This window comes from Caenorhabditis briggsae (genome assembly GCF_000004555.2).
Source record: "Caenorhabditis briggsae complete genome, chrV, whole genome shotgun sequence".
Taxonomy (NCBI): Eukaryota; Metazoa; Nematoda; class Chromadorea; order Rhabditida; family Rhabditidae; genus Caenorhabditis; species Caenorhabditis briggsae.
In genome coordinates this window covers 14,547,952-14,558,713 of record NC_013488.2, presented here as the reverse complement: position 1 = coordinate 14,558,713, position 10,762 = coordinate 14,547,952, and the positions used below count along the sequence as shown (strand labels likewise).

The following is a 10,762-nucleotide window of genomic DNA, read 5'->3' as shown; positions in this document are numbered from 1 at the left end:
GTTTTAGAGTTTCAGATTTGTGGGCTTTCGAAATTTCTGAATTTCATAATTTCAGGCTTTCAGAATTTTTAGATTTTCTGGCTTTTTAAGTTTCAGATTTTTAAATTTTAAGACAAAAATTTCAGAAATTCAGCATCTCAGAATCTCAGAATTTTCAATATTTCAGAAATTCGATATTTCAGACTTTAAGATTTTTAAAATTTCAAAATCTCAGAATAACAGATTCTTTGGCTTTCAGGATCTCAGAATTTCGGCATTTCAGAATTTCAGAACTTCTGGATTTCCGAATTTCTGAGTTACAGATTTCTGGGCTTTCGAAATTTCAGCGCCCCGCCTGTCGAAAAACAACTTTGTTTAAAGAATCAGTAACCGATTTTTTAAGATTTTTTTACGATTCAAGGTACCCAATTAGGCTACCCTGAAATTTTCAAGTCAATTGGTCTATTCAGTTACGCGCAATTACGCAAAGTATACAGCCTCCCGGGGCGGGGGCGCATCCCCGCCCCGCGCGCTCGGGGTGGGGATCGCCCCTTTTCGCCCCCAAGCCAACCCTACTTGGAAGTAACTTTTTAAAGAATGTGAACCTTTAGAACTCTGAAGTAGTTGTCTGAATTTATATCTATAAAACGTGTCAACTGACAAAATGTTTCTGATAGTATGACAAACAATTCTTTAGTTGACTACTTTTTTTTATATCTTCGACAGGAACCGAGAAAAACTGGCTCAAAGGAAAAAGTTAAGCGGCTCTTCTATTACAGGCTTTACGGTAATTCCCAAATTCTTCTGTACCTTTATATCTATGCAACAGTTTTCATAGGTGCTCCCTCGCTGTGTTTTTCACATAACCACCGTTTCGAGTCACTTTTTGCTGATTTCATATTAGTTGTTTTTTTGCATAAAGTACCTAGAAATGGTCTACCAGACAGACATTTCCAGTATTCTATGTACTCTTTGTTATCACTATTTTTATTCAATGAAAAAGCTTATTGTAAAAATTGAAGCACCCTAGAGACACCTAGACACCTCACAAGATTATATCCATTCGATTTGTTCTTATTCCAAAACTAACTTGATCTGGATAATTGGTTTTATAGATTTTTAGGTGACGTTAAAAATTCCACATCAACTACAAAAACCATACGTTCAAAAATTCAGATCATCTTGCGAGATTTAGATCAGCATTAAAATCGAAAAACCTGAATTTTTAGGCTAAGCTCTGAAAGAGGGAGTGGGATAATGACGAATTTCAGAAAAATTGACATTTTCACTACCGTACCCCTCACGCAATATTTCCTGATTTTTTCATAATACTTCCTTTTTTGAAAGGATTTAATATGCATATCTTTCCGGGTTAAGATATCAAAAATCCCACAACAAGAGATCCAAAAATAGTCCATTTTCAATTTCCGAGTCCTTTTTTTCCTCACATCATCATCAAAAAGCACCTGATCTGTTTGAATCCAGCTCAACCCGATAGTGTCGTTTCTCTCACCTCGCAGCTGCCGAAAAATGTCTGGACTCTCTTATTCTTCTGTTATCTCTTGATATCAATGATTATATATCCACAAAAAACGGAGAGAGAGAGGCACGTCTCCTTCTTCTTCTTCTTCTTCTTCTTCTTCTTCTTCTCAACGGCTCACATACCAAGCACACCTCTTCTTCTTCCTGCCTCTCCCACCTTTGCTCATGGATTTCTTTCCATTCTGAAGCGAGACAGTTTCTTCTTTTCCATATTTCTTTTTTGTTTGTCTATAGTGTCATAGAGAGCCTGGTGGGAATCTATTCTCTGGATTTTGAGATGAATTGTCGAGAGTCCGCTTGTCAATGAGAACAAATTCGAAAAAGAAGAAAAAGAAGAAGACGAATTCTGTATTCAAGAAAAAAGATGCAAGAGATTGAAGAAGAAGGTATGTTTTTTTTTCTTGTGAAAATTGATTTCATTTCCTCTTTATTCAAAACTTTCAAAGTCAACAAGTTGAACTATTCGGAGCTGAACTGCATTTTTTGCTAGACCTGTAGCTTAAAATGTACTTTTAAACCTTTGAAATTACATTTAGCTCTCTCTGATCCATCTGAACACCTAGCACTATAATTTTTTCAAAATTTCTATACAATCTTTTTATGATGAATTTTTGTGGCGCATTCAAGTTTTGTAGATGCTCCAAAAAAGCAATAAATGAAAAAGTAGGGCTTCAACTTGAGCATGATGGCCAGAGTTCAAAAAGTTACAAATTGTAGATCTGCAAAAAATGAATCCCGATAGTAAACCAATTTTTTGATACCTTTCATGGGGTCCGAGATACTGTAAAACCTGTAAAAATGGCCAACTGAACGTTAATATTGAAAATCCGAATTTCAAAGTTTGAGAATTCCAGAACTTGAAATACATATTATAAATCTCTGAGTTTAAATTTCCGAATTCTCGAATTCCCATATTTCAATATTTCAGGAATTCAGAATTTAAGAATTTTTTATTTCGGAATTTTTGAATTTCCGAATCTCAAAATTTTCGAATTTCAGAACTTCCCAATTTCAAGATCTCACAATTCCAGAATTTCAGGGTTTCAGAATTTTGGAATTTCAGAACTTGAAGTATTGAGAAACTCTGAGCGAATCATTGAAATTTGGAATTTTTGAATTTCGGAATTTTTGAATTCGAGAGTTTGGGAATTTCAGAATTGTTTTTGGATGTTTGTTCCTTCATTTCACCGAACTTGCTCTAATAGAGAAAGTCTCGACTTTGAGCTCAATACTGATAAAATATTGGTGATATATTGATAAACATTTTGTTGACCACTTTTTGATATCTTCCTGAGGAAATGAGATAATTGAGCTCAAAGGGCAAGTATAATTTGATCTTCTATTAGACTGTTTACGGTAACTAAATTCTAAATCACGGTATAAAGGGTCCTGTTCATAAACAGTGTTTTTGTATATCAATGCATATTTATAAGTGTTATCAAAACGTTCAAAATTTCCATCGGGGATTTCAGATTTCGATAAAAAGTTTTGGGTACAGTAGTCCCATTACTAGCTTCTGCTTTTCGATTCTCCTCCCACACTTCTTCTTTTTTCATTATGTTTCACCTGCAAGTCATCCATATTATTTCAGGTGCTACATTTTTTCTTTTCTTGCAAAATTTTCTGGTGTATTTCATACATTTCGATAGCTCGGAAAAATGGGAAGGATGAAATCTGGTCAAAAAAATAGTTTGAAATTTAAAGATGAGAATTTTTTCCACATTCTTGAAAATCCATAGAAACGCTGCTGAAATTTTCAGAAGGTTTCGTTTTTGCTTCTGAATCATGAGATCTGAAATTTCACAAAGTGCTTGTGACATTACCCAGGCACTTTTTTTCGACTCTAAGATTTCCAGTTTTCTTTTTTTCCCTCTGGCTTGAAAAGTATCACCTGTCTACTCTTTGAAAAAATCTGAAAATGAAAGCTTATTCGCACCAAACTTTTTATACTGGTATTCAAAAATTGGAGCTGTGGAAGAGAAAATCTGGTGGCCGCGGCTTCGTCCGAACTACCGTAATTAGCAATTTTTATCCGTTCTCGGGCAATTTTTTAGATGTAGAAAATATGTATTTTCCAACGGTTGCAGATTTCCAACATTTCAAAAAGCCAATCCAAAAATCCATTTTCTTAGAATCTTGACATGAAAATGTGGTCCCATTCAGTGGTTTTTCCACCCATATCTTCGTATCAATCTCGCTTTTCAATTTCCTCCAAATTCCATTTTTCCTATCTCCAAAACCAAAAATACGAAAAACATGTGGAGTTTTAGGTGTCATAAACTTATCTCCTCATATCTTCATTACATTTTTATAGCTCTTTTTTCCTGTCTTTGGGAAAAATGGAACAACTCGGAAAACGGAAATGCACTCTTTTATTCTTCTTTTTCTCTTTTTCTTCTAGTTTTCTGAATGACCTGATCCCTGTAATTATCTTTTACTCTCTTCTTTTTCAGTTCTAATGATGTAGGTCCTTCTCTGCAACCCGCTATAATAGCTTCAAAAGTTCTAAAAAATTTTTCCAACAAAACTTATCATTTATATTTTCTCTCACATCCTCTCCCAAATGTTTTAATCATGAGGTATTCCGAGGAAAAAAGCTGCTACTAACACAGATGGCACGCGAATAAAAAACCACTTCTGAAGCAGTAGGAGAGAAAAAGAAATTGGAGGAGTTCTCGTGGGAACTCTCGGAGAGACATACTTTTCTGGAAGAAAATCCAAATGCTTTTGTTCTTTTGTCTTTTCTTCTTTAGGATTTTGTGGGTAACGGATTAAACCTATTTTGAGTTTATACTTGGGTTAAGATTTATTGATTTTTGAGTATTCTCAAGTTTTTAGTTGAACGGGAATGCTACATTTTCTTGGTCCCACAGCGACAACTACAATAACCTAAAAATAGTTTTTCATTTTCAGGATTTATTTTTTTTCGTGTTACGACCGTTTTCAGTTGATTATTTAGCTTTTTTTTTGATTAATTTTCCAGAAAATAGATGAAGAAAAAGCTGCGAAAAAAACCAGTAACCTAGAAATAGTTTTGTTTTCCGGATTTCTATTCGTTCATTTTTCTTTAAATTTTGCCGATTTTCTAGAAATTTTTTTCGTCGAATTTTCAGGAAAATTAAAATTCCTGATCCTGAAAAAAAAGACTGAAAACGCACGAAAATCGAGATAATAAATCCGGAAAATGAAAATATTTATAGGTTACTGTAGTTGACGTTGCGGGACCTTCGGCCATGGCCATCGGTTTTCCTCTTCCACAGCTCCGATTATCTGCACCAAAAAATACAGTAATCCCATGAATAGATAACCTTCTGAAATTTTAACTTTTCTCATTTGAATTCACTTTTTTTCAAATTTGACAAATGAGAAAATATATTTAAATAGTGCTCTACCTTTTTCCTTATATCCTAAGTTTTTTAAAGAAAGAAGACAACTTCCCATTACCGTAACTTCTCTAAAAGAATCCCGTACAGAACTCTCTCTTTGATCTCAATTATCTCGGTTCTTTTGAAAGATATCAAAAATTTGCCTGCTGATAAAATGTTGCTAATTTTACGACCAATATTTTATCTACTGACCTCTATCTCTCATAGGAACCAAGGTAATTAAGCTCAATTTTAGAGCATTTACTGTAATTTTCTTGAATCCCCAAACGTTTCCTTCCTCCTCCAAAGTTTTCTAACTCCTCTGGAGGTTATTGAATTCCAGAATTTTCCTTCCTAAAATATCTCTAGATTCCCCTTAAAATTTTCCCACCACCACCATTCACTTCCTGTTCTTTGGAAATGGCATGCGATATAAAATGCTGGCGCCCATCTCGAATTTCAAATCTTTCTAACACTCTCTTCTCCACTACTACCATATATTCTATTCCTACTCATTTTTTCGTGATGTCTCGTCATAGAGCTAAAATTTCAAGTCAACAGGTCAAACATTCCTTTTTTTGTCGTTTGTGGCATTTGTTTTTTTTTGCATTTTTGAGAGAAAAATTGAGCAAAAAAGAGAAGATGTGTGAAAATTCACCTAATTCATTTTCATCTGCCACCTGATTTTTTAGATTACGTAGAAATGAAAATTCAATTATCCTCTTTTGAAGGTTGAACACATTTTTCTCTGCAATCCAAACTCTCAATTTTTCAAATCTTATCAATTCGACCCCCCAACGATTTCCCGATATTTCGAATTCCTCATGTTTTTCTCCTCAAATTGTTCTCTTGCTCATCCTTAGATTCTGCGTCAACAGCAAACACATAGACCTCTACTTAGATAAAATAAGAGTGAGGAAGAATTACATAGACAAAAAGATACAAGATGAAAGATGATAGATCGATCACCCTGTGGAAAATTACAAATTAATGTTAGCAATAGAATTTGCTAGAATAGAGTAAACAGTCAATATATTTGCCTGTGTGTCCACAAACAACTAGGAAGAAAAAAAATCAACACTTGTGTTGCAAAAGAGTAAAAAATGATAAAAAAAGTGAGGATGAATTTCGAAAAAAAAACGGTTTATTTGCTAATAGGATGGCCGTAAGACATGTAATAGAACGGCCCCCCCCCCATACTGTCAAGTTTGAGCTGTTTGATAGTATTTTGAAAAAGGAAAATTTGATAATAGGATGACTGGAAAACCTGTAATAGAAGAGCACACACACACTGTCAAATCTGAGTTAAAAGTTAATGGGCCTTTCTATTACAAGGTTTATGGTAGTCTCCGGAATATTGTTTTTCCTCTAATGGAATTCTGGTAGCTCAAAAAAGCTGTGAGAAGTTTACATGTATCATTATTTCTAGTGAACTTATTGCTAGTTTTCTGAAGAGTCAAATTCAGGAATTGAACTAAACTAGATAGTTCAATAAACTTGCCGAGTACAGAAATCCTATGAATTCAAAAGTGCCGTGTTTCCTCTGATAGATGGCCACCCAAACAATCAACTTTGACCTCGATTATCTTGATATCTGCGACAAATATGAAAAAGTAATCAACTGTCAAAACATTTTTGATTTTATGATACACATTTTATCAGTCCATTGACATATTTCACGAAAACCGAGATACACAGGCTCAAAGATGGTGGTTTGGGCGGTATTCTATTAAAGTAAAAACGGTAGAAAGTCCAATTTGATGAGTACAGCAGTCCAATGAATTCAAAAAAGTTTACAAAGCTGGTGTTCACAAATTCAGACTCAAGTTTACATTTTATATTCGGTCTTTTTTAACAGTCCCGAAACATCCGATCCCAAATTTTCCCAAAATCATCCCAAACTTTCAGGCTCCGATTGGGACTCTCGTGACAGTGGAAACGCGGATCGAGCTCGTCAAAATCGTCCATCAGTCTACGGAAAACGATACGGCGTGGCGATGAGCAATGCGGAAACGGTCCGTCAGCGGTGGAAAATGCGTCGACGACTTTCGGATCTAAAAGTGAAACTGTGTGATGTCACCTTGATTCTGGCAGTTAGTGGTCTGATTCTAGCAATGCTGGATGTTGAATTCACAGCTACGCGAGTATTGGAGGATTATGTGAATATTGAAGATTTATCATTCATCTTAAGAATCACAGCAATTGTCACAACGATTGCTCTACTCTTTTTTCTACTTTTTTATCATTTCATCGATACCAAAGTGAGCCTTTTTAATGTTTATAACAGAAATATAGGATCCTATATTTTTTAGATTCAACTAGTCGAAACGGGTACATCAAACTGGCGAGTAGGTATCACATCTGAACGAGTGCTCAATACCCTTCTAGAAGTGGCAATATGTGGAATTTGTCCGATCCCAGGTAATCATGAATTCTTATTGTCTATTCCTTTTTTTCTCAGAAACCGGTTTCGTCGCGTGGCCACAATTATCAGCTATAGCTGAAAAGACCCGTCAATATGTGAATATTCCAATAAGTGTCCTTCTGACTCTTCCAATGTTTCTTCGATTTTTTATTGTGTGTCGATATATGGTTCTTCACTCATCTCAACATCAAGACACTGCCACAAGAACAATTGCTTCGTTGAATCATATTGCAGTTGATTTTCGATTTGTTCTTAAAAGTGAAATGTACGAACGACCACTTTTTGTCTTATCAATCGCTTCGTTACTCTTCTGGTGTGTCGTTTCTTGGATGTTGACTCAATGTGAAAGGTTTGGGAGAACATTCGAAAAATCATTTTTTCGAAAAATGTGATTCCTTTTAAAAAAGGATTTTCAGATATGCTTATCCGTCAATTAGCGGTTTTCAACACTTTGCCGATTATTTATGGTTCGAGATCATAGTGAGTCTGTATAAAATTTGAAACAAAAATTTCGCGTTCCTCATTAGAAATACCGTAAACCTCTAGTAGAAGGGCCCCCAAACTATCAACTTTGAGCTCAATTATATCGGTTGCTTTGAAAGATATTTAAAAAAATTTTCAACTGATAGATTGTTTATCATAATACCAGAAACATCTTATCGACAGATTTTTGATATCTCTTATAGGAACCGAGATAATTGAGCTTGAAGTTGGCAGTTTGGATGGGCTTCTATCAGAGAAAAAAACATCCAAAAACGTCTGAACTTCTCAAAAACTTGAATTAAAAAATTGCGGGATTTGATAATTTCAAGGTATGGAATATCAGAATATTAGAAGTTCAGAAGCTGAGAAATTCTCAAAACTCAACAACTCAAAATTTTGAAAATTCAAAAAATCAAAAACTCAAAAATTCAAAAACTCAAAAATTCTGAAGTTCTAAAATTCTAACTCTCAAACTTTCAAACTTTCGAATTCGGTCTAAAATTCTAAAATACGGAAATTCAGAAACTCAGAAAATCGCAATATTTCAAATTCTCTAATCTCAAATTCGGAAATTCAAAAGCCCGTATTATTCCATGATCATTTAGCTTAATCGGTTACCGTAAACACCTCTAATAGAATGCCACCCCTCCCCCTTGCTACTTTGAGCCCATATATCTAGGTTCCTGTAAGAGATATAAAAAAGTAATCAACTGACAAAAAATTGTTGATGTTATGATAAACATTTTGTCAATTTACCACTTTTTTATCTTTTACAGGAGTCGAGATAATTAAGCTCAAAGTAGACTGCATTTATTAGAAGTAGTACGATACTAATATACAGCATTTCATGTTCGTTATTAGCAATGAATCTTAAATCTTAAAATACGAGAATTCTCGTTCCCTCTTCCAAACTTTCTTTTTTTCAGACCTTCTTCTCAATCGGTTATGGTGACGTTCAAGTGAGCACATACTGCGGAAGAGGCTTGGCAATGTTGACTGCCATAGTAGTGAGTTTAGTTCCCTTTTTATTCCTATCACTTCTTTTCTTATCACTCATTTTTTATCACTTCCTTTCCCTTTCAGGGAACACTGTTTTCTTCAACCCTTATTGCTCTTATCAGTAGGAAGTTGATTTTAACGACATGCGAAAAAAGAGTCAACCATATTATTGCTGAGAATAATATAACGAATGAGTGAGTGCTCCTTGAAGATGTCGTTTACGAAGAATTATATATTTTCAGACACAAAAATGCGGCCGCGTGCGTTCTTCAGAATACATGGCGGACTGTGCTTCGGAGCAGAGATTACGATAAAACGAATACAAGGAGAAACCAGCAGAGACTAGCCAAATCACAAAGAATGCTTCTTTGTTCAGTGTTGACGTAAGCGAGTATTACTTTTCTTGATTTCAATGACTCAAAATTGAAGGGAGCTTAGGTCCGGCCGCGGAATTTTAAAGGAATTTTCATAATCATTTTCTGGCTTATTGTTTCGATTTTCGAACGGATTTTGACAATTTCTTCATGAATTTCACCGATTTCTCGATAATTTAAACATAATTGCAAAATCTGGGCCCGGCCCGCGGGCCTGGGTTTTCCAAATTAGAAAATTTTTTTGAAATTTAAGACATTTTTTCGAATGTTTTTGTGAAAAAAACTATTTTTATGGACACTTTTATCTTGAAAAGTTTTTTACTTGACAGAAAAATCGTCCATTTTTTCAGTTTACCCCGAAAAATTTTTTTGAAAAGACAGGAAAAATTTGTTCCTGAAAACCCGGGCCGAGACGGGCCGGGCCGGGCCCTGGAAATTCTGAGAAAAGCCCGGCCCGTTGCAAGTATGAATTTTAATTGTCTTTGTGCGATTTTTTGAGATTTGTCGGATTTTTGTTATAAAAATGTTCAAAATTGACGAAATTTATCGAAAAATCTGAAAAAATTTTAATGCGATTTTTCGTAATCATTTCCTGACCTTTTCAACGATTTTTCATTTTTTTAATGTTTATTTAAATCGGAAAAGAGTCGCAAAAAATCTCATTAAAACAATGATAATTGCATCGATTTTGAACTTTTTTAAAAAAGAAAAATACGAGAAATCGCACAAAAAACAATGAAAATCATCGAAAGTTATATAGTTGAAATTCATCGAAAAATAAAAAAAAAGCCAGGAAATAACTACGAAAATACATGCTCCTTTAAGGATATAAGCTCCGCCCACAAACCAATTTCGGCCGCAACGCACACTAAAACTAGACTGAAAAATTATCGAAAAACTCGTTTTTTAAAACTCAGGTTCCGCAAAACCCGCTGGAAACTTCGAATGCAAATGGAGGACGAAGACGACTACTTCACCGCCCGTCGCGCTTTCAACGAAACCGAAGATCGCCTTCAGAAGGTCCGTCAACGACAATCGCAACTCGATGGCAAGATATCAACGTTGTTTGAGAATGTGGAGGCGTTGACGCAGGCGGTGATGGCTAGGAAGTGCTATTTGAGACAATAATGATGTGAATAAAGTAATAAACGAATTGAATATATTCATTCGAAAGTTAAAATAACAACAACAGAGAGAATATGAAAAAGAACTAAAATGTGAATAAAATTGGAGGAGAATCGGGAGGAGATCGTTTGATGATAGGAATTATTTTATGACAAGAGTGATGAGCAAGAAATAGTAAAACAGTTGAAAGACAAAATATATAATACCAGAAAGAGAAATTGTGAATTCACAGAAAAGGAGCGAATAAAGAATTGTTTTTTGCTTTTTTTTATTTTGGATTAAACGAGACCTGAGGTATGATAAGAGGGACAATAAAAGAAGAAATGTCACTAGATTTTCTAAGACAGAAGAAATAGAATTCACTCAAATTTGTTTCGAACCGGGGTGGGGAAACAATGAATGATTCTTCTGTTAGTATCCGGGATTGAATTAGCCGACACATCGCCGGAGATCGCCGGGGGGCTCTGTTA

The 10,762-nt window shown here is 34.8% G+C and overlaps 2 protein-coding genes across 2 annotated transcripts in view; one reads left to right on the top strand and one right to left on the bottom strand.

Moving 5' to 3' along the window:
- Cbr-kcnl-4 overlaps nt 1-10,295 on the top strand; it is a gene marked incomplete at both ends in the record, with an annotated part of 16,740 nt that extends 6,445 nt beyond the window's left edge. The window contains 8 exons of the mRNA XM_002637753.1: nt 6,795-7,147; nt 7,199-7,307; nt 7,348-7,660; nt 7,728-7,791; nt 8,721-8,801; nt 8,878-8,987; nt 9,036-9,176; nt 10,085-10,295. Coding sequence (XP_002637799.1) covers nt 6,795-7,147; nt 7,199-7,307; nt 7,348-7,660; nt 7,728-7,791; nt 8,721-8,801; nt 8,878-8,987; nt 9,036-9,176; nt 10,085-10,295 — 1,382 coding nt within the window. The remainder of the gene's footprint in view (nt 1-6,794; nt 7,148-7,198; nt 7,308-7,347; nt 7,661-7,727; nt 7,792-8,720; nt 8,802-8,877; nt 8,988-9,035; nt 9,177-10,084) is intronic.
- Nucleotides 10,296-10,570: 275 nt separating this feature from the next.
- Nucleotides 10,571-10,762, bottom strand: part of CBG04583 — a gene marked incomplete at both ends in the record, with an annotated part of 2,253 nt that continues 2,061 nt past the window's right edge. The window contains one exon of the mRNA XM_045238118.1: nt 10,571-10,581. Within this exon, the coding sequence (XP_045092719.1) occupies nt 10,571-10,581 (11 nt within the window). The remainder of the gene's footprint in view (nt 10,582-10,762) is intronic.